General features: G+C 34.9%; 1 protein-coding gene across 1 annotated transcript in view; it reads left to right on the forward strand.

Moving 5' to 3' along the window:
• syne2b (spectrin repeat containing, nuclear envelope 2b) overlaps positions 1–23,788 on the forward strand; it is a 200,381-nt gene extending 176,593 nt beyond the window's left edge. Inside the window, exons 122-130 of the mRNA XM_056471431.1 lie at positions 459–589; positions 3,232–3,355; positions 3,441–3,640; positions 7,714–7,914; positions 12,214–12,342; positions 16,780–16,971; positions 17,098–17,145; positions 18,551–18,600; positions 20,996–23,788. Of these exons, the coding sequence (XP_056327406.1) occupies positions 459–589; positions 3,232–3,355; positions 3,441–3,640; positions 7,714–7,914; positions 12,214–12,342; positions 16,780–16,971; positions 17,098–17,145; positions 18,551–18,600; positions 20,996–21,206 (1,286 nt within the window). The 3' untranslated portion in view covers positions 21,207–23,788. The remainder of the gene's footprint in view (positions 1–458; positions 590–3,231; positions 3,356–3,440; positions 3,641–7,713; positions 7,915–12,213; positions 12,343–16,779; positions 16,972–17,097; positions 17,146–18,550; positions 18,601–20,995) is intronic.
• The last annotated feature ends 459 nt before the right edge of the window (positions 23,789–24,247 follow it).

Here is a 24,247-nt window from a genome sequence, read left to right on the forward strand (position 1 = left end):
TGATAATGATGGCCATAAGTACATACTGTATGGTGGTCAGTATAGCAGTGAAAGGAAACTGCAACAAATAAAAGTTTTGTAAATCAATTTATTTAATAAAATAGCAAAAATGTATCCAAAATAGTATTTTTATGATTTTCGAAAAGAAGGAAAAAAATTTAGTTTAATTAAAAAAAAGATATTGTTAATTAAAGATATCATAAAGGGAGGGGACGTTAATTTCCATTAAAACAGGGTCACAAAGAATTGCATGAATACTCAAATATTCCATAAAACTGTTACTAATTAGTAGCATCTGTGGAAGCGTATCATCGCAGTATGTGAAAAGATTCCATCACATCTTAATTTTTTTTCTTGTTTCAGTAGCATGCTGTGCAACTGAGTGATGAATTCCCACCTGTTTGGTTATGGCTGATATTATGAGTTGAAATATCTCTCTCTCTCTGTCTGTTATTCAGGAGGAAGGTCAATGGTGGAGACGTGGCATTCTCCTGATGCGCCAGACAGAAAGCGGCCGAACAGAGAGATCATACGCAGCCTCACATCGTCACCCATTGACACCAGTGGACAGTACCATCCACAGGCCTATGTGAGAACACTGTCATTTCAGCCACATTCTCACACTCTACAGGGGCAGGTTTAACATTTTGGGGGCCCTTAGGAAAAGTTAGGATTTTCTTTTGAATTGTGCAACAGTAATATTGAGTATATAAAATTAAATGAGACCAAAAAAACAGAATTCTCTACAGTTTGGGGTAAGACAAATATTATTGGTAATTGATAATTGATTGGTAAAATGATACTAATAATAAAGTGATGATAATAATAATAATAATAAAGTGTCTATTTCTGTACAAAATGATAGAGTCCTTGAAGGCCTTGGTTTTACCTTGGGCAGTTTTGTCCATTGTCTAACCAAATTATCAATATTTTCTCTCAATTCTTTTTCTTTTTGTAACAAAATCTGCACAGGAACAGTGATTTGCCACAAATTTAGGAAAAGTTCAGATGTTTTTTTATTGGTCTCATTTTGACAAAAGTAGTTCCAGATGGGGAGGCATTTTCCTCCTCTTCAAATTGTTATTGTTTATTTTTAGCTGAGTTAAAAAATACTTCAAGTTTTGCCAAACTATTTGACAAATCTATTTGATTTCTTCTCTCTTTTTTCTTTAAGTGCAGCTTAGACTTGCATGCTCACTGTAAAACACAATAAGTTACTTTACTTAAAGAGAGTAAACATATTGCCATAGAATCAACAAGTTGACTTTACATAAAAAAGTTAGAAAACTTGTTGCAAATGGAATGGTTAAGTTGACTTAACTTAATTGTCATAATTATGCACATAAATCATTGTCTTAATTATTTTAAGCCAATAGATTTACTCACTAAAGTAAAGTCAACTAATCGCTATAAAAGCAACGGGTTCACTCACTTTTTAAAGTAAAGTCAACTAATTACTTTAAAAGCAACGGGTTTACTCACTTTTTTAAGTAAAGTCAACTAATCGCTATAAAAGCAACGGGTTCACTCACTTTTTTAAGTAAAGTCAACTAATCGCTATAAAAGCAACGGGTTCACTCACTTTTAAAGTAAAGTCAACTAATTACTTTAAAAGCAACAGGTTTACTCACTTTTAAAGTAAAGTCAACTAATTACTTTAAAAGCAACAGGTTTACTCACTTTTTAAAGTAAAGTCAACTAATTACTTTAAAAGCAACAGGTTTACTCACTTTTTTAAGTAAAGTCAACTAATTACTTTAAAAGCAACAGGTTTACTCACTTTTTAAAGTAAAGTCAACTAATTACTTTAAAAGCAACTGGTTTACTCACTTTTTAAAGTAAAGTCAACTAATTACTTTAAAAGCAACAGGTTTACTCACTTTTTTAAGTAAAGTCAACTAATTGCTTTAAAAGCAACAGGTTTACTCACTTTTTTAAGTAAAGTCAACTAATTACTTTAAAAGCAACAGGTTTACTCACTTTTTAAAGTAAAGTCAACTAATTACTTTAAAAGCAACTGGTTTACTCACTTTTTAAAGTAAAGTCAACTAATTACTTTAAAAGCAACTGGTTTACTCACTTTTTAAGTAAAGTCAACTAATTACTTTAAAAGCAACTGGTTTACTCACTTTTTTAAAGTAAAGTCAACTAATTACTTTAAAAGCAACTGGTTTACTCACTTTTTAAAGTAAAGTCAACTAATTACTTTAAAAGCAACTGGTTTACTCACTTTTTTAAAGTAAAGTCAACTAATTACTTTAAAAGCAACTGGTTTACTCACTTTTTAAAGTAAAGTCAACTAATTACTTTAAAAGCAACTGGTTTACTCACTTTTTTAAAGTAAAGTCAACTAATTACTTTAAAAGCAACTGGTTTACTCACTTTTTAAAGTAAAGTCAACTAATTACTTTAAAAGCAACAGGTTTACTCACTTTTTAAAGTAAAGTCAACTAATTACTTTAAAAGCAACTGGTTTACTCACTTTTTAAGTAAAGTCAACTAATTACTTTAAAAGCAACTGGTTTACTCACTTTTTAAGTAAAGTCAACTAATTACTTTAAAAGCAACTGGTTTACTCACTTTTTTAAGTAAAGCCTGCTAATTACTTTAAAAGCAACAGGTTTACCCACTTTAAGTAAAGTCAACTGGATGTCATGATTTTGCCAAGTATGATGCGATCCTGGATATTCATCTATGTTGATCCTAGAACATCATTTTTGTTTGAAAGTGTAATCCATACCTATTCCCTACCCCTAAACCCAAACATAACTGTAAATTATTCCCAAAATCAGAGGGGAATAATAGTTGGATAACACTCATGTAGAAGTGCGTAAACCTAACCATAAGTCTAAACTTATACGTAAACATAAATATAAACATAAATGGTAAACGTATCCCTTAATTCTGATTGTCTGAATGGAATGTTGTTCCAGGATCAACATAGATGTTAATCCAGGAACTTGTCCTACTTGGAGGAATCTGGTTGGCGAAAGTCAACTAATCACTTTAAAAGCAACAGGTTTACTCATTCTTTTCAAGTAAATCAACTAATCGCTTTTTTCCAGTGTACATGATTGTTTCTTTCCATGTATTTGCACTGCATATTAATTAACGATGTCAAAAACAGTCCTCAAATCCTGCAGTTAACCATTTGTGGTCAGTCTCCCAATTTTGTGCTTAGTTAATCACTACTACACACATATAGTTTAATGTTGTGCTATGTCCCTCCAGGATAAATTGATGTCTGAGTGTGCGGGCAGTATAGACAGTATAAAGCGGGTCAAGCTGATTCTGAATGAGGATGAACAACTGGAGGATCAGGGACTGACAGGCTTCAGTGCAGCAGATAACACAGGTACTGCAGATTGTATCAAGCACACTCATACACACTTTTACAGAGATTTGTGGGTTGATTTTTTTGAAAGATTGCCTGTGTTCAGGTGTGATCGAGCGGTGGGAGCTGCTGCAGGTGCAGTCCTCTCGCGTCCCGCAGGATCTTCAGCAGTGGCACAGACTGAACTCTGACCTCTCTGACATCATGGCATGGCTGAACGCTGTGATGCCTGAATTGGAGACACTACAGACTCTAGAGGCCAAAATCACCATCAGAGACATGGAGAGCAAGATCCATAAACTGAAGGTATTTCGAGACATTAAAGTTCATAAAACAACAAGCAGCCATTCAGATTCAGGTATTGTACTGAGTGCTCATTGCTTAAAAATAATTGATCATAACAGTACATTTTCAAATTAAAAATATTGATCAGAAATTACAGAGACATACTCAAACAGCAATGGAGTGTTATTACTTGCTCTGAATTTACCATTAGTTGGTACCTGCTTTAAGTAAATTTTAAAAAGTCAGTATTTAAAACAAATGAACAAACACACACATACAACCACAGCCATATCACCCTGCAGCCCAAGACCGGTTACTCACTGAAGCTAATCAGGGCTGAGCCTGGTCAGTTCCTGCATGGAAAACCACATGGGAAAGCTAGGTTGCTGTTGGAAATGATGTTAGTGAGGCCAGCAGGGAGCGCCCAATCTGTGGTCTGTCTGAGTCCTAATGCCCCAATAAAGTGAAGGGGACACTATACTGTCAGTGTGTGCTGTCCTTCGGATGAGATGTTAAACCGAGGTCCTGACTGTCATTAAAAATCCCATGGCACTTCTCATAAAGAGTAAGGGTGTAACCCCGGTGTCTTGGCCAAATTCCCTCCATTGGCCCATACCCATCATTGGCCCTCTCAATCCGCTCCATCCACTGAACTGGCTCTATCACTGTCTCTCTACTCCACCTATAGCTGGTGTGGGGTGAGCGAAATGGCGCCGTTGTCCTGTGGCTGCCGTCGCATCATCCAAGTAGATGCTGCACACTGGTGGTGGAGAGGGGAGACCCCCCTCATGATTGTGAAGTGCTTTGGGTGTATGGCCATACATGATAAATGCGCTTTATAAATACACATTACTTACTCGCTTACTTACAGACGTGGACAAAATTGTTGGTACTCTTCGATTTTGTCCAGGCCAGATTCATTAGTTTGCCTTTTATTAATGCTTCTGTTGAACCACAATTCAAAAGCAATATCAGATATTTATTAGTTTGTTGTCATTTTTAATTAATCTTTACTGTTTAAGTTTCAAGTTGTTTCAGTGTGTGCTGTAAGTAAGGGTATCAACAATTTTGTCCATGTCTGTACATACTGTGCATTTATTATATCACATTTTGTAAGCATAATTAAACTTTTGTAAATTACCTTTTTTTAAATTGTTAAACTTTTATTGTTTATTCTTGATCAAATTTGAAAAAAAACAGTATAACTGATCCAAGGTCAACTTTTTTTTTTAAATAAATGTAACCTCCCGCATATAAATTTCATGATATTAAAAGATGTATAAATGGCATTTATAAAAACATTGTTGTAGATATACATCATGTTTTAATGTCATAAATCATATTAAATGTTTCTTAAATGTTTCAAATCAGCAACCTCCTGTGATTTCTGAAGGATCATGAAGGATTACAAAACTAGATACTAAAATATTGTCTGCTTAAGATTCACCTTTGCCATCACAAATACATTACAATGTAGAATATAATAGAATCAAAAACATTTGTTTTCTTTTTCTATAATATCATTCATTCATTAAATTTTTCTTCAGCTTAGTGCCTTTATCAGGGGTCGCCACAGCGGAATGAACCACCAACTTATCCAGCATGTTTTACACAGTGGATGCCCTTCCAGCTGCAACCCAGTACAGGGAAACATCCATACACACTCATTCACACACAAACACTACGGCCAATTCAATTCACCCATAGCACATGTCTGTGGTCTGTGGGGGAAACCAGAGCACCCAGAGGAAACCCACGCCAACACGGGGAGCACATGCAAAACCCACACAGAAACGCCAACAGACCAAGCTAGGACTCAAACCAGTGCACTTCTTGCTTTGAGGCGACAGTGCTAACCACTGAGCCACCATGTCGTCTTCCACAAATAACTTACAATTTAAAGTATAATTGAATTAAAAACATTTATTTTTTCTTTTCTGTAATATATATTTTTAATTGGTATTTTTACAAGACCACACATAGTGGTATATTTTCTTACTTTACATTATTCCCTCAAAATCAAATCAAATTAAATTAAAACTTAATTAAAAACACAGATATCCTCTGAAGTAGAGAAATAAATCAAATTAATTAATTAAGCTAGGTTACAAATAAATGAGTAAATAAGAGTACCATAATATCACTTTTATCCTCTATTTTTATCAAATAAATACATCTTTGTATGTTTGCATTTAACAAGATCTTAAATTATAATATATAACACAGAAAAAGTTTTGTCCTATTTTTTTTACTTTCCCATTATCCCCTTAAAATAAAATAAAATAAATTTAAAGCACACATATCCTCTAAAAAAGAGAAAATAAATCAAATTAATTAATTAAGCTAAGTTACAAATAAATACATGATTAAATAAAAGTACCATAATTAGAGTTCTGCATTTGAGCACGAGCTCGTCGGGGCCCGACTTTTTTATGCCCCTAGGGCCAGGCTTTAGGCCAATTTTCACGTCATAGCCAGCACGCATATCGGGATTCGGGGCCTGCATTAGAAAAAAACTTCCAAAAAAAGTTTAATGAGATTTAATGCATGCAGTCCAGAAGTGCCAGTGATGACTTGCATATAGAGATTTCCAGCCACGTGCGATGGAGATTAACTTTTTAAAACAAATTTCATATAATTTGAATCTTAATTTAAATATATTTTTGTTGGTCAGTTATCTATTAGATAAAATAGAAGAACGAATAACATTTAAGGTGAAGTACTTCAAACCAAGTCCACTATACTTCAGCACCAAAACATCAACTGGATTGTCAAATAAAAAAACAATCTAGCCTAAATTAAATTAAAGTGAAATATTCAGCTTCAGAGAAGCCTATTTTGAAGCTGTTTTCCCTGTTACTCCAGTCAATTACAATTTAATTCATGTAATCAAGTCATTTGAATAAGCAGAACAGACGTTTACAAAGTATTCGCAGCAGCGCTGAATGTGTTCCCAGATTACCTCGGAAGAACAAACTCGGTTGGAAGAGTGAAAGAACTCAAACTCGTTGTGAGAATGAAGATATCTGCTTATTTGTGCCAGTCTGTCAGATAAAATTGTTTAAAACACCTTGAATGGTAACGGTTCCATGCGAGAAGGCTGCAGAGCTGACAGCTGGATCTGAATTGTCTAATGAAAAAGACAGCGGCTGGGCCTGGAGTTCCCCCGGCTCAGGTGCTGATGGGACTGTGGTCTCTATCCCATGTGTTCAATATTTGTCTCATTAGTTTTAGGCCTTTTGGCAAATGTCCCAATTAAGTTTGGCTGTTTTAAATAGCGTTTACTCATTTTGAACCTTATTTTAAACAATAGCTATCTGAATTGTAATTTTAGTGTGCCAAAAAACTGCCAGCAAAACTAAAGCCAATAGATTTCTTTGCCCATCTCCCACCATGCATGTAAATACACACTTTAAAACACAAACGCACACCTTTATTTATTCTCATTCTTTCTTGCTTTGTCAATATAGCGTAGTGTATACTGTTTAATAATCTATTTAAGAAAAAATATATAAAAAATATAAAAAATTAATTAATTAATTAAAAAGTGGCATTAGTTAGCGCCCTCTGGTCCATACACGCAGTTCATACATCTGCCACTGGGTTAAATTGAGTAAACTCACAAAATACCGCTTGCATATCGATGTCACTTAAAAAAAAAAACTCTTTCTCTAAAAAACTCAAACATTTCTCTAAATTATTCTGATTAAAAAAACGAAATGAAAAAACAAACTTTCTATTAAAAACAAATGTGGTCTATTGTAATGGCTGTAACAGTATAAGCTGTTTAATGAGAAAAAACAGGCTCGGGTCAGACTCTATTTTGATATTTTGATAAGCTGTTGGACAAGAGCAGGGCCACAGCCTGTGCGTCTTGGGCCAGGGCCAGGCTAGGGCTTAGATTTAAGGCCCGTGCAGCACTATAATAACTATAATATTGCTTTTTATCCTTTTATCAAATAAATATGGCTTTGGTGAGCATTAGAATTAGAGGGTTTTTTTTTAACCATATACTGATCCCAAACTTTGGAACTCTAGTGTTTAAAGGAGGCATATACTGTAAAAACTTCATGTTGTTGTTTTTCTATCATTAGGACATGCAGAGGACGTTCAACGGCTACAAATCAGTGATGATCGGTGTGAATCTCAGCGGACGGAGTTTCCAGCACGGCGACAGCGTTGAACTCCAGGAGCTGCGTGAGACTCTCCAGCAGGTCAACCAGAAGTGGACTCAGGCCTGCGCGGCGCTGGACAGCTGGGAGCATCGCCTGCATCGAGCGCTCATGGAGTGTCAGGTCAGGAATACAACCTGTACAGGCTTCAAAACTGAGACATTATCGCAGTGTGCTGTCTATGTTTGATTAGGCTGTATATTGACAGTCACATTTTAGATTTTATGTTTTCTATATATACGGTTTAAGTATTCATTTTTAGCCCTCCTGAATTATTAGCCCCCCTGTATATTTTTCCCCCAATTTTTGGTTAACAGAGAGAAGATTTTTTTTCAACACGTTTCTAAACATAATAGTTTTTTCTGATAGCTGATTGTTTTATCTTTGCCATAATGACAGTACATAATAATTTACAGGATATTTTTCAAGATACTAGTATTCAGCTTAAAGTGACATTTAAAGGCTTAATTGCTATTGCTTAAGGGAGCTAATAATATTGACCTTAAAATAGTTTATTTAATTATTCTAGCGAAAATAAAACAAATAAGACTTTCTCCAGAGGAAAAAATATTAGAGGAAATACTGTGAAAAATTCCTTGCTCTGTTAAACATCATTGAGGAAAAAAATCACAGGAGGGCTAATAATTTTCACTACAGCTATATATTAATTTCAAACATGTTAATTTATTCTTATTAGAATAGTAGTTAATTGTTAGACTAGAGATATTAGGATTGAGTATTGATTCAGATATCCTGATTCGATTTGATTCAGTTTTGATTCTTGATTTGATTTAGTTAATATAGATTTAAAGGGATAGTTCACCCAAACATGAACATTATGTCATCGTTTTACTCACCCATGATTTGTTTCAATCCAGTTTGAGGGTTTTTGTTCTGTGAAGCACAAAACAGTGTATTTTGAAGAACTTTAAAAACCTGTAACCATCCACTTCCATGGTTGGAAAAAGAAATACCATGGAAGTCAATGGTTACAGGTTTTCAACATTTTCACAAAAAAACCTCAAACTGGTTTGGATCAACCAAGCATGAGTAAACAATGACAGAAATTTCCTTTTTGGGTGAACTATCCCTTTAATACAAATGTAATTGATATTTCTAAAAAAAAAATGGTTACATTAAAACAAAATATAGATATATAGAAACTGACAGATATGTTCACGATTAACAGGGTCTTAAAAAGTCTTAAAATATCTTACATTTAAAAAAATCCTTACATTTGCTGAAATATTGTGTTATAAATCTTAAATCATTTTAAACAGGTCTCATGTCCATGTAGTTGCTCAGTCGGCCCAAAACCCATCCAATGATCAGCAATGCAACTCAATGAAACTTTTAACAAAAGTTACATTTTTAACTCTATTTGCCACTATGGTTTAATTACCATCCTTACAATAACATTTGTTTCAAAGTCATGTTTTTATAGCTACCTGGTAATGACACTGACCTGGACAGACTGTTGTGCATACATTTAGTTTATTGCAATTTTTTAAAGAAATGTTACGTTGAAAAATGCATGTATACCACTAGAATTTTCTTGTTTTTACACATTATTTGAAATAAGTGGATAAGAAGAAACTTGATTAGAATTTTCCAGAGATGGCAAGTAACAAAGTACAAATACTTCATTACTGTACTTAAGTACTAAGTGCGCTGCTCTTGATGTGAGCACCGTAGGCTTATTTACTTAAGCTTACCATGGGAGAACGGCTAACCTGGAAGAGAAAGAGGGAGTCCGCGATGTAAACATGACTGATCTCATGTTTAAACCGGGTAATAAAATGTGGTGTGGTCGATCAGATCATAGGTAAAACAAGAGACGCATTCCTGTACTGTACATCAGATCTTTCAATCTAATACCGCGAAAAAACTAAGAATCATGTGCTTTTTTTTATCAACGTTTGTACAGTTAGTACCAAAGCAATTAAATACCTACGAATACGTTATGCAATGAGGTTTATTTCCTTTGATTTCTATATTTCATAGAACATAATTTATACTGTTTTATAATTTTAACATGTATGTTATGTATATAAACTGTTGTCTTCATTTAGATTTGTTAGATAGATTGTTAGATAAATATTTTAGAACACAAAGTATTGATACTGGGTGATTTAAGAATAAAGATATAATGCAAAGGAACAGGGATTTATCATGTGCAAAAATGTATTAACAGCATGAATGACTTTATCTGTTAAATAACAAACCGTGAAATCATATGTGCTGCAAGAGTTTTGCTGTTTGAACAAAATGAAGCAGCTTTAGCATAATGCAATAAACAATTTGTAGTCAAATACATTCAGTTTTTTATTTTATCCAAAGAAAAAAACTAAAATATGTTTTGGTCAAAATGAAGTGTTAAATTTAAGATATGTGTTAGTTAGAAATACAGTATATAGGCAGAAGAATTATGTTTTAGAATATTCTTCTACTAGAGTATGGCTACTTTGCTGCTGAAAATTGGCAACAAAATTTTTACAAAAAATAAGAAATGTAAGTTATTTTGTATAGATGTATACATGATGTGCAGTGCAGTTACCACCATAAAACTAAAACAATAACAAACTAAAGCAATGATTACTTTTTACTTAAGTAAAAAGGCTGTACTTCTTTACTTTTACTTGAGTACAAAAGCTTAGTCAGTCCTTCAGCTTTTACCAGAGTCGTTTTAAACATACTTTAAACATCTACTTGTGTAAAGGATGTGTGAGTACTTTTGCCATCTCTAAAAATTTTGTATGGGGAAAATAAAGCTCTTTTCCATTGAAACTTTTACAAAAATCCTCTTTAGCCCTGTATAAGTTTGCAATTTCATTCATAATGGTCCTTAAAACCCCTTAAGTCTTAAATTTGAATAGATGAACCCTGTGGTAACCCTGGTTAAAACTAATTTAGAATATTTAGAAACATATAATGACAGTATATCAGCACATCTTAAACCCCTGGAGTACAGAATATTTAAAAAAAATCCACAATCTACTTTGTAAAAAAAAACAACTTAAGATTTATTTTACTTAAAATATCTTCTTTTTTGCCCAGCCCTAGCCGACAAGTACTTGCAAAACTACTTACAGTCATTAAATGTCTATTTAGGAATCATCAAAGTAAATTGTTAGGAGATATAAAGCAGACTGTCTACTGGTACTCTAATGACTGCTAATTGCTGTGTGGTTGCAAAGTCACTTAGTCGACAGAATGTTTTAATCTTAAGATAAAGTGTGACTGAATGATTAAATGTTTGTTGTGAAGCTCTACAAATATTTAGCAAGGCATATTTCAGTGCACATTCACACGTTTGCACTTGTCTGCACTGACGTTCTGGGTGCATAAAGATTTTATCTGAGTATACAAAACCACAAGAGGGATGTTTTGATTGCTTGTGTATAAAGGTTGCAGAAATGTTAGGTACATGTTGTTCTTGAAACCACAGGATACCGTGACCGAGTCATATCAGTGTCTTCTCTTGAATGCTGGAGTTTCTAAAAAAATAAATAAATAACTCACTCTGTTTTTAGTTTGAAGGGTCAGGTGAGTTATCAGCCATATTTGCAGTACATTTAGTCACAGATGATTTTTGGAATCACATTTTCAATAATGATCTATTAGCTAGTTTTAGCTAATGTATTTAATAACACTAAGTATGAACGTTCTTGTGTGTATGGGTGTTACCCAATTCTGGGTTGTGTCTGGAAAGGCATCCGCTGTGTAAAACATATGCTGGAATAGTTGGTGGTTCATTCCGCTGTGGCGACCTCTGAAATAGACTAAGCTGAAGGAAAATAAATGAATGAACGATCTTGTGCAGCATTTATTAATCACAGTTCAACGTTATTAAATTTCAGCGATATTAAATTAAAAAATTGTGCTTAACATTAGACAATCCACTGAGATTTAACATGAACTAGCAATGAACATCATTATTGTTAACAAAGATAAATAAATACTGTAATAAATGTATTGTTCATTGTTGGTTCATGTTAGTAAATACATTAAAATAATACTCAATCAGTTCATGTTTTAAAGTGTTGCTGAGGTTTTTCTCATGACTAGTTTAAAACAACATTTTCCTGTAACCTTCTGGTTTTTCTAAATATCCTGGGGCCATGTAGCTGGATTAGTTTGTTAGCCAGTTAAGTTTCAATTTAGTTTGCACCAAAGATGGGGTTTAGGTAAGATGAATGCAGCTCGACTTCTTTCAAAGTCATTCTTTGTTGCTGTGGTATTAGCTTAGCTGAGCTAACTTAATGGTAGCTAAACCCAGAAATGGTGCAAACGAAACTGAAACATATGTAAGTGGCTAGCCAGCTAATCCAGCTTCATTTTACATACCCCTGGTCTAAACTGAGCAAACACAAGCAGCATGCAATAAACACAAGCTCTTGTATTGTTTATCTATTTGTGCAGGAGTTTCACGAGACTCTTCACTCTCTGCTGCTGTGGCTAGCTAAAGCAGAAAGCCAACGCTACATGGTAAACATCCATGACCAAAACACAGACCTCAACATCCTTCAAGAGCATCAAGACACACTCAAGGTATGTTTTTCGACAGCTTCTGTTCGTATTCTTAAATATCCTAACAAAATCTGATTTAAAAAATGCAAGATTCATAGAACTATGCAAGAACTATAAAGGGATGGGTCAGCATTGTCTTTTTTCTGTTTAATCAAAAAAGATTCCAACTTCCGACTACAATATCTTGCTTTTTGTTTAAGACTGTTGGAGAAGGGTTTCCTGAATCTGATTTAATCATGGTTGCTGGTGTTACAGGGATAGTTCAGCCAAAAATGAAAATTCTGTCAGCATCTACTCACCATTCACTTGTTCAAAACCCTTATGAGTTTCTTTATTCTGTTGAACACAAAAGGAGATATTTGGGAAAATGCTGGTTGCTGGCACCCATTGACTTCCATTATATTATTGACTATTGAAGTCAATTAGTGCCAGCAACCAGCATTCTTCAAAATATTTTCTTTTGTGTTCACTGAAAGAAAGAAACCTATAAATGTTTAAAACCACATGAGGGAGAATAAATGAGGTCATTTTCATTTCTGTGTGAACTGTAATGTCTTGATTCACATCTGTCAGGAATAGTTCACCCAGAAATGAAAATTACCCCACAATTCACTCACCTTCAAGCCATTGTGTGACTTTTTTCTTTCAGATGAGCACCTTCAGAGTAGTTTTAAATTTCATCCAGGCTCTTCCATGCTGAATAATGGTGTTAGATAGATTCTTTTATTTTGAAGCTCCCAAAAGCTCATAAATCCATCGTAAAACTAACCCATAGGCCACCAGGGAGTTAATGCTTGTCTTGTGAAGCTGATCGATGTGTTTTTGTAAGAAAAATATTTCACATTTTTAAATGATTAAAACAGATCTGTGTTGATGGGCAAATGAACGTTATGCGCGGCTGATATATACAGTACATCATATGATGCAGGATGTTAGACAGATTCGTGGCAGAAGCTCTGGAAATTGACATGTCTCTCAGGAACCAGTTACCACACAGTTTGCTTAACACCAAAGACGACGATTCTTGAAAACTAAACATGAAAACTAGTTTGCTTGGCGTTAATGTTATACAGTATATTACTCTTACAATGCTCTTACATGTTTTTACCTATCTAATGTCATGCGTCGTATAGACAAAGACTATAGAATACACTTAAAGGGATATAGCCTTAAAGGGACTTTGGTATAGATCTCGGAAACATATACGTCACGGTGAGTTGCGGTCGGCCATGTTTTAGGGCAAATGCAGGAGCACTCAATGTAAAGTGATAAAAATCACACCAGAAAAACAACCCTTTTATGGCATCAATGAGCTGCTGCAAAAAAACATCTCCATATATGATTTTCTTCATTACCTGTAGTACGAACACTTACAGTTTATTGCTGATGAGTGTATATGATACAAAAAAATCAGTAGAGATCAATGGGAATCAGGCTCCCTTGACCTAAACGCCAAGAATGCATTGCTTACGACACGTTCCCTCAGTCACACATTAATGGACCCTTTTAACAAGACTGTTATGGTGCGTTCATCATCATATGTTTATCATAATCTTAAATCCTTGAAAGTTTTTAATATTTAGATTTTTTTTTTAAATGTATGAACATTTATGTGCATTTCTGAGTGTATTATATCATCTTTGTGTCAAATTACAAAAAAAACAAGTGAATTACCATTTATGCAAGGCATTTCTAATGCAGTGTCTGTGGGGCTGAGAGTTAATTTGACGTTATTCTCTTCTCTGGCTGCAGTCATCAGTCTCACACTATTTTTTTTTTTCTTTTTCTGAAAGTTTGGATAACACCATTGTGGAGTTTGTCTTTTATTACTTCAGCAAATAGGATTATAAAAAAAAAAAAATCATTTGTTGTACTCTCCCATTCACTGCACTCTGATACCCAGTTCAGACTGCATGATTTTAGCCCCGATTTTGACTCGCCGACAAGTTTTGAGAAATCGCTGACAAATGTCTGAAATCACAGATGCTCGTTCACGCAAGTAACTATCACACAGTGTGAACTATCAAAGACGTGACCTGAGAGAATCGCAGATGAGTCGCTGATGCCCGTGAGATATTTGGCATGCTACATATCTGGAGCTGTTGGCGATTCAAATCATGCTGTGTGAAATGTGTTCTGATTGAAAATAACATCGGCGATTAACTGCAGCCAATGAGAGAGCAGCATTCACTAGTATGGGTATCTGCAGGCCAGCGGGAGGATAGGGAGAACTTAAAAGCACTCATTTTCAGTTTATTTGGACCCAAGAAATGGAGAAAAAACTATGGAAATTTGGCAGGAGCACCCATGTCTGTTTGACGTGTCATCTGAGCAATATCACAACCAGGTCATAAAATAAAAAAGTTGCACATTTTTTAAAAACCCAGGCGAGCAAAATAAGTACATTTTCTACCCCACTAAAGGCTTCTTTCTCCTTATGTAGTTAATAACAAAAGACATAGGGGAGAGCGGGGCACAAAGTAACACTTCTCGGTTTTGGCCAAATAATTAACAAAGTATTGGGGTTAGACAAACCATTTTTTTTTTTACCAACATCACACAAGCCTCTCCTACAAATGAGCACTGGCTGTATGATCGCTGGACCGATGGTTTCTGTGCAGTATTGCCAAAAGTGCCTGGAGTAAAAATGTTACTATTTACCCCACCTGTGTTACTGTGGGGCAGTAACAGACAGTGGGTTAGTTGTAACACGTGTTTAAAAAGGCAGATTTCACACAATTGATTTATTTCCGTTTACTTTAAATAGTAGCAATATTTCCTCAGTACTTAACTCATTTTATTTTTTATTCTACATAGCACAGTATGTTTATTTATTTATTTATCTACTAGATAAACACATTTGCATTTATTTGCATTATTATCCATTATTATACAATGCATTTATTTGCATTATTAGCAATACAATTTTTTTTCTATTAATATTATTTCCTATTAAAAAACAGTTTTAAATAAAAAGTTCTCAACATTACACTCAAAATTCCAACAAACTAAAATTTTGTTAGTTTAGTTGGTGTCCAAGAGTGTGTGGCTTAATTGTAACACCAATTACCATATCACAACAATGTAAGATTTTACTTGCATGCTTTCACAGATTCTTTGAAAATAAAAAATATCTGCTATAATAAAAAATACTTTTATGCTGCGAAAATGGTTTCTCCTGTGTTTCTCATTCAAATTTCCCTGAACTTTTTCAATAATTGGCAGGAAGACGTCTGCTGACACTGTGGTGAAAACCTCGGAAGCATGCTATGGTTAACCCTGAGCAAATACCATAAAACTCGGACTTGCATTTTACCCCGCGTTACTTTATGCCCCGCGCTCCCTTACAACTTGACCTTACGTTGTTTTTATGTCACATCTCACGTATGTTTTGTTGTGAGACATAGTTTGGACAAAGTTGTCTGTGATTTTTCCTATTGTAAAGTCATGCAGTGTAAACCCCCTGTCTCCGATTCATCTTGCATTGATGAAACGCTACCCCAGATAGTCAAGCTGTGTGAAAACATCTGTGACACGACTACTTTGAAAATCATGCAGTCTGAACTCATGAACGCATTCCGCTACTGAGAAACCCGGAAATGTGAAAAGGGTCTCTTAGCATTCGGAAACTGCCGGAAGTCAGTGATTGGAGTTTATCATTTAATGTTAAAATATTTTTGTTTAACAAAAACACATTCATCCCCTTCACAAGTTAAGCATCAACCCCAAGCCTTAACCCCAACCCCAATGAATTTATGTGATTTTTGAAGCTTCAAAATAAAAACCACTATCCATTAGCATTATATAGTGGGAAAAAAAAACTACTCTGACCATGAGTGCACTCACACTATGCTATCCAAACCGTGCCCAGGCGCATTTTCCGGTTCGTTTGACACATGTGAGTGCTCCGAATCAGGCCCAGGTGACCCATCATATGGATTAATCATTCTTACTTTTCAATGAACGCAAACTTTCAGTTTATTAAAGATGCAAACCCCTCGCTGCAGGGCAGCTGCACCTTCAGCAAACCTCCTAATACCTGCAGCACGAGGACTTTATGATAATTTATGAGCGTCAAAAGTTGTAGATTTACCAGCAAAATATTTGAAATATTGCTTGTCGCTGCATCCCAAACGACTAAAACAATATGACTGAAGCAATGTCCACTTTGCTGAGCGAGAGCGCTTCTTTTCCTGTTAAACTGAACAGTCGCATCATCGATGGTTCGGTAGGTAAAGATGCAGTGTGAGTGCAGGCTGTCAGGGGAGAGGGGAGGGAGGACAACCAAAGGCACTTTTTAAGGCAATCGTACCTAGTGAGAGTACGTCCTATGTTTGTCTGAAAGAAGAAAGTCATACACACTGAACTTGGCTTGAGGGTGAGTGGCTTTTGGGGGTGGACTGTTCCTTTGATATAGCTGTTAGACCCATTTGATTCATAGTTTGTTGTGTTTTGTAGGCTGTTCATCAGGAGTTGCAGTCACGTGAGCAGGAGGTGAACTCTCTACAGGAGATCTCCTCTCAGATCCTCCTACAGGACCAGGGTGAAGACACCCTGGAGGCTAAAGAGAAGGTGCACGTCATCAGCAATAAGTTACGGCTGCTCATACGACAGATCTCACACGACCTGAACACACTCCACAGCAGACTGGTAAGATTCAATCAGTCTGCCAAACGGCTAAATGTAAATGTCTCACACACACACACACAGTTTCTGGCCACCGGTGTGTTTGTCTCACGCACATACACACTGATGTTTTCATCTGTTTTGCTGCAGGATTCATCAGGTCCTAATGTGGACAGAACTGCATCAACACAACACCAGGTACAGAAACACATCCAGTTTCTTCCTTTTATCTTTTCTTTTGTTTCTTTACTGGTGACAATTGTTTATTTGATATTTTATTGTGAAATATTTAGTCTTGAGGTATGCTCTACAGCAGTAGTGGGTGTAGGCGGTTACAAAGTAATTAATTACTGTAAATAAATGACTTTTCTGCTAATGGATTACTTTTCATTTTTAGATAGAGTTCAGTTTCAGTTACTTACAGTTGAAGTTACACTTACAGTTACTGTAATACTGTAAATACTGTTCATAGATTACTCTATGTAGTTTTGTATAAATCAATTCAAAGAAATTGTTTGTTTTTTTTGATATGCAAATTGATTTTGCTGAATCATTCCATTTTTAACTAAAGTAGTAGGAAATTTTAAGTAACTTTCCCAAAACCGCTCTACATGCTGAAATTTATTTTGGCTAGAATAAAAGCAGTTTAAAAAAACATTTTAAGGTCAAAATTATTAGCCCCTTTAAGCTGTTTTATTTTTGATAGTCTACAGAACAAACCATCATTGTACAATAACTTGCCTAATTACACTCACCTGCTTAATTAACCTAATTAACCTAGTTAAGCCTTTAAATGTCACTTTAATCTGTATACAAGTGTCTTCAAAAATGTCTAGTCAAATATTATTTACTGTAATCATGGCAAAGATAAAATAAATCAGTTATTAGAGATGAGTTATTAAACCTATTATGCTTAGAAATGTTTTGGAAAAATCTTCTCTCCGTTAAACAGAAATTGGGGAAAAAAATAAACAGGGGGGCTAATAATTCAGGGGGGCTAATAATTCTGACTTTAACTATGTATTCTATAGTCATATGTAAGTCATACTAAACCTTTTTTCTTTATTTTTCAAGATTGTTCTACCTAATTGTCCACTTTCCAATTGTCCTCTCTGTGAAATTAGCAAAAGTAATTTTGGTGTTATTGGTTCTTATTGATAGTGAAAATTAGCAGTAATAATAAGAATAATATAATATGATTTCTGTTTGAAATATTTTGCACTGGGGTTGTTTTTATGAATAATAATAATAAGGGAAAACAGTACTGTAGAACAAGAAAGAATGTATGTATTTCTTTCTCTATATTGTGTTCAGTGTAGTTTTAAGTAAGTCTTCATTCTCTGACAGATTCATAAATTACATAAATCATTGTGGAATGAGTTTTTTTTTCTCTCAAAACAAAGTCTAAAGTTGTATTTACTAGCCTTTTAAATAGAACTTCATATTAAATATTTGTATTTGTTTTTAGAATACGATAACTGTAGCAGTAGGGGATAGGAATATAGATTCTGCATGCTGATGCTACTCTTCATGAGAGATGTCCCAAAATGTTTTTATCAACACCACTTCTAACAAACACTGATATTTTTGTCCTTCTCTTTAGGAAGGGTCAGGAGCTCAGGCTGTTACACAGGGATCTCCAGCGAGTGTCAGGTACACATTGATTCAGTGTTTCTCTGTGTGTGTGTGTGTGTGTGCGTGCGTGCGTGCCTGCGTGCGTACGTGCGTCTGTGTTCAGTTGCGTGATCCTGTGATCTTGCTGCAGTCTTCTAGTATTGTCTTTAGCTGGCAGTTAGCTCTCTGCAACTCTCACACGGTCACCCACTGTAGCTAAGCAGGGTCGGTACCTGGATGGGAGACCACATGGGAAAGCTTGGTTGCTGCTGGAAGTGGTGTTAGTGAGGCCAGCAGGGGGCGCTCAAGCTGCGGTCTGTGTGGGTCCTAATGCCCCAATATAGTGAAGGGGACTCTATACAGCTCAGTGAGCGCCGTCTTTCGGATAAGATGTTAAACTGAGGTCCTGACTCTGTGTTCGTAAAAAAATCCCAGGATGTTCTTCGAAAAAGAATAGGGGTTTAACCCCAGCATTCTGGCCAAATTTGCCCACTAGCCTCTGTCCATCATGACCTCCTAACCAACCCTAACCATAATTGGCTTCATCATTCTGTCTCCTCTCCACCAATCAGTTGGTGTGTGCTGTGCGGTCTGGTGCAATATGGCTGCCATCGCGTCATCCAGGTGGATGCTACACAATGGTGGTAGATGAGGAGACCCCCCCCCCCCAATTGTGTAAAGCGATTTGAGTGTCTAAAAAAGCGCTATATAATTGTAAGGAAGTATTATTATAAATTTACACTCTCTCACTGTCACACAACTGCTGCACTTTCACCTGCACAAACTCAACATGTACTGTACTATATATACAGTTATAAATCACTATTAGTTATAAAGTTGACCATCAACAGAAGATAGTTTTGAGTGGTGTTCATTTCTGTTTTATATTAAATGTAATTACTGATCGTGAGTCTTCCAAATGTTGGGTGCTACATTTAGAGGATGTATTTGCAGAACATGTCAATACATGTACAGTTGAAGTCAGAATTATTACACCCCCCCCACCCCTTTTTTCTTTTTAAAATATTTGCCAAATGATGTTTAACAAAGCAAAGAAATTTTCACAGTATGTCTGATAATATTTTTTCTTCTGGAGAAAGTCTTACTTGTTTCATTTCAGCTAGAATAAAAGCAGTTTTAAATTTTTTAAAAACCATTTAAAGGTCAATATTATTAGCTCCTTTAAGCTATATTTTTTCTCGATAGTCTACAGAACAAACCATGATTATATAATAACTTGCCTAGTTAACCTAATTAACCTAGTTAAGCCTTTAAATGTCACTTTAAGCTGTATAGAAGTGTCTTGAAAACGTCTAGTCAAATATTATTTACTGTCATCATGGCAAAGATAAAATAAATCAGTTATTAGAGATGAGTTATTAAATCATGTTTAGAAATGTGCTGAAAAAAATCTTCTCTCCATCAAACAGAAATTGGGGAAAAAATAAACAGGGGGATAATAACTCAGGGGGGCTAATAGTTCTGACTTCAACTGTAGATTACATTTCAGACATTAAATATATATTTTTTTATTATTATTAAAGTGTTAAATTTTTTTTTACTTAAAAATTTGTAAAATGCAGTTAAAGGCACAATTTTGAGCCCTCCTGTGACACTGTATTTATTTCACAGTATGTCCTATTATATTTTTTCTTATTTCTTTTAGTTTGGATGGAATAAAAGCTTAAATGTTAAAAGAATGAAAGAAAAGAATATATTTAAAAAAAATTATAATAATAAAAGGTCAATATTATTACTCTCCTTAAGATTTTTTTTTTTTTTTTTTTTTAATTGGCTACAGAATAAACCACTGATGACTTTCCCAATTAAATTAATTGCCTAGTTCAGTGTTTCCCAACCCTTTTCCTGGAGGCACACCAACAGTACATATTTTGGATGTCTCCCTTACCTGACTAATTAACTTCAGGTTTCGGAGTCTCTTCTTATGTTCTAATTAGGTGATTCAAGTGTGTTTGATTAGGGAGGCACTGAAAATGTGTACTGTTGGTGTGCCTTCAGGAACAGGGTTGGGAAACACTGGCCTAGTTAACCTAAATAACCTAGTTAAGCATTTAAATTGCACTTTAAGCTAAATGCTAGTATCTTTTAAAACAGCTATTAAATTACTATTTATTGTTATGTATCTCCGTTTAATTCTGGCAAAGATCACTTGGAAAATACTGGAAAAAGAATTCAAATTTCACCCCAATATTTACAATTTGAAAATGTAATAATCTATATTGACCTTCAGTCAATTTCAAAAGAATGCTCTAGATGTTTATATTACATTTGACATTCTTTGAAGACACCTTATCAGACGTTTTTACTCAAAACACTTTGACATGTCTCCCCCCAGTATTAAGCGATAATACACAAACCCCCACCTGCATGATGAACACTAGTTGTTAATAAGTGTACCTGTATGTTTGTGCAGGTGTGAGAAGCGCGAGTCGTCTCCAGCGAGGCCGTTTCTGTATCGTGTTCTGCGGGCTGCTTTTCCTCTGCATCTCCTCCTGCTGCTGCTGCTGGTGGTGGCCTGTCTGGTGCCTCTGTCAGAGGACGATTACAGCTGCACGCTCTCCAACAACTTCGCCCGCTCCTTCTATCCCATGCTCCTCTACACCAACGGACCGCCACCAACATGAGCTCCAAAAAACACACACTAGAACCCTTCACAGCAATGTCTGCAAGTTAAACCATTTACCTGCAACAATCAGTAGTTTCGAGGATTTCTGGGAAACGTTTGTATATTTGAAGACTTGTATAGAACGTACTGTAGCAGCGCATTGGGGAAAACTCCACACAAATGTATTTATTTTTGGAAATTTAAGGACATATTTTAAGCGATAGATCGACTCTTGAGATGGCTTGTATTTTTAAGTAGAAACCCTGTTTGTGTGTCTGAGCGATGGGACTGGAATATCAGTCATCCACCTTTTTTAGATTGTGTTTTAGATTATGGGTCACACTTCCGGTTTGTGGAACTTTCATTCAAAAGAACTGAACCTAATTATTTTGAATAATAAGGCTGTGCCATAAATAATACATATCTTTAGGTTAAACTGAGTGAGAGGTCATTATTTTTATTCGTCATCAATAATAATGTTGTTTTTTTAGCATGACATTATCAGATTATTTAATTTTTTCTATTCCTACAATACAGAACATTCAACATATGACTATAATATCGCTTCATAAAATGCTCTTCGAGTTTTTGAGGTAATTTATGGTCTGCTGAATGTCATTTTTAATTGTAATAGGTTTACTTTTAAAGGAACACCACATTTTTAAGCATTTTACAACTCCCCTAAAGAAACACAGTTGAGTTTTACCATTTTGTAATGTATTCAGGCAATCTTGGATCTGGCATGTTTAGCTTAGCTTAGCATAGATCATTGAATCGGATTGGACCATTAGCATCTTGCTCAAAAATGAACAAAGAGTTTACCATAATTTTCCTATTTTAAGCTTGACTCTTTTGTAATCAAATTACTAATGGGAGCACTTTTAGCTTAGCTTAGCATAAATCATTGAATCGGGTTAGACCATTAGCATCTCGCTCAAAAATATATCATTGAATCAGATTAGATCATTAGCATCTCGCTCAAAAATGAACAAAGAATTTGCCATAATTTTGCTATTTTAAGCATGATTCTTTTGTAGTTAAATACTGGCGTGAGCACTGTTAGCTTATCTTAGCATAGATCATGGAATCGGATTGGACCATTAGCATCTCGCTCAAAATTGAACAAAGAATTTACCATAATTGTTCTATTTAAAGCTTGGCTCTAGTCAAATTACTGGCGGAAACACTTTTAGCTTAGCTTAGCATAGATCATTGAATCAGATTAGACCATTAGCATCTCGCTCAAAAATGAACAAAGAATTTGCCATAATTTTCCTCTTAAGCTTGACTCTTCTGTAGTTAAATGACTTGTGTGCACACTTTCAGCTTAGTTTAGCATAGATCATTGAATCGGATTCGACCATTAGCATCTTGCTCAAAAATAAACAAAGAATTTGCCATAATTTTCATCTTTTAAGCTTGACTCTGTAGTCAAATTACTGGCGGGAACACTTTTAGCTTAGCATAGATCATTGAATCCAATTAGACCATTAGCATCTCGTTCAAAAATGAACAGAGTTTACCATAATTGACTCTTCTGTAGGTACATTGTGTTCTAAGGTCATTTTTGAGCGAGATGCTAATGGTCTAAATTGATTCAGTTATCTATGCTAAGCTAACAGTGCTCCAGCCAGACCCGAAGATCGACTTAATGGATTCAAAACTGGTAAAACTCAACAGTTTAACTGTAGGGGAGTTTTAAAATCAGTCTAGTTTCTAAAAAAGTGTTCCCTTAATATTCGATTAATGAGAGTAATAATGCCACGCCAGAAGTTGCCTCCATAATTCATACACTATCATGTGTTGTTGGAAAAAGGTGGATTGTTTTGTTCTGGGGAATTAATATGACATGATTTGAGATGTGAAATATATTTTATTTGTAGATCTTTTTAACTGCTATTTCTTTGGTCAAAGCCATTATGTAGAGAAACCGTGAGGCGTCAGGGTGCGTGCAAATGTATGTTTGTGTAATTTATTCAACTGTCAATTTTCATGTGTGAATAATGTAAAGCTACTGAAATTATTTAATTGTAATTAGTCAATGATCTCAGCGGAGATACAAATGATGCTCTTTAAGCTAGGATTTCTCCGGCAAGAGGCTGCAGAAGGTGTTTAGTTTTGTCTGGCTTTTCCTGGACGGTTGAGGTGCGTCTCTTTGAAACATTTCAATAATATCCACACGGTTGGATGTGGCTGTTTTAGTCTATGACAGACAGTTATGATGGTAATAACATGGTGAAAAGCCATTAGTCGCTCTCACTTGTACTAACTGCCAAAGTGTCAGACGTCATACTGTATGTTTTATTATAATTCATCACAGTTACTTTTTAAAGATACATGTTGTTTGTCCTGCTGCTGTTTGGTGTGTTTGTTTTTAATTGTGTTATTGGTTTAAGTGTTACATTATGGGTCAACTGAAACAATGGTATAAATATCCAGATTAATGAGAGAAACGTACACTTTAATCTGAATTGATTTCGCAGGAAACCTTGCACTGCCAACGTCAAACACTGGTGGAAGAGAATAAAAAGTTAGGTGTGATGTTTGTGCTTCCTTTTGAGTTTGAAGTCAGTTTTACAACAAATAAACGTCATGTACAGATTTGATCTCCAAGTTTATTTATATTTCCAGATATTATTGATCCAGATATATAAGTTTTAGCTACCTTTAGAAAGTTTCAACTGTATTAAGTCTAGTTCTTGTTTAAGGCTGGTGTGTATTTTTTATTTCTTTACTTTACCATGAAAATTACGGTTTGCTACATGTTGAACCTTAGGGCTGCAGGATTCTGGGTAAAAGAGAATAGTTTTTTTTCCACTAAAAATCAAGATTAGGATTCTGTAGATGTAAAATAAAGATTAATATTAGACTATTATTATTTCTCAAACATATGGTAAAACAACAATAATAATATTAGGCCTATGTGTAGGTCTACTGTTGGTTGGACTTGGAATGGTGGACTTGAATAGACTTTACATTTGTCCTGTTTGTTAATTCACAGTAAAGTGATCAGAATACAATTTTTTATAATTCTAAAGTTGAATTACTGAAGTAGACATC

The sequence above is a fragment of the Danio aesculapii genome, chromosome 13, assembly GCF_903798145.1.
Source record: "Danio aesculapii chromosome 13, fDanAes4.1, whole genome shotgun sequence".
Classification (NCBI taxonomy): Eukaryota; Metazoa; Chordata; class Actinopteri; order Cypriniformes; family Danionidae; genus Danio; species Danio aesculapii.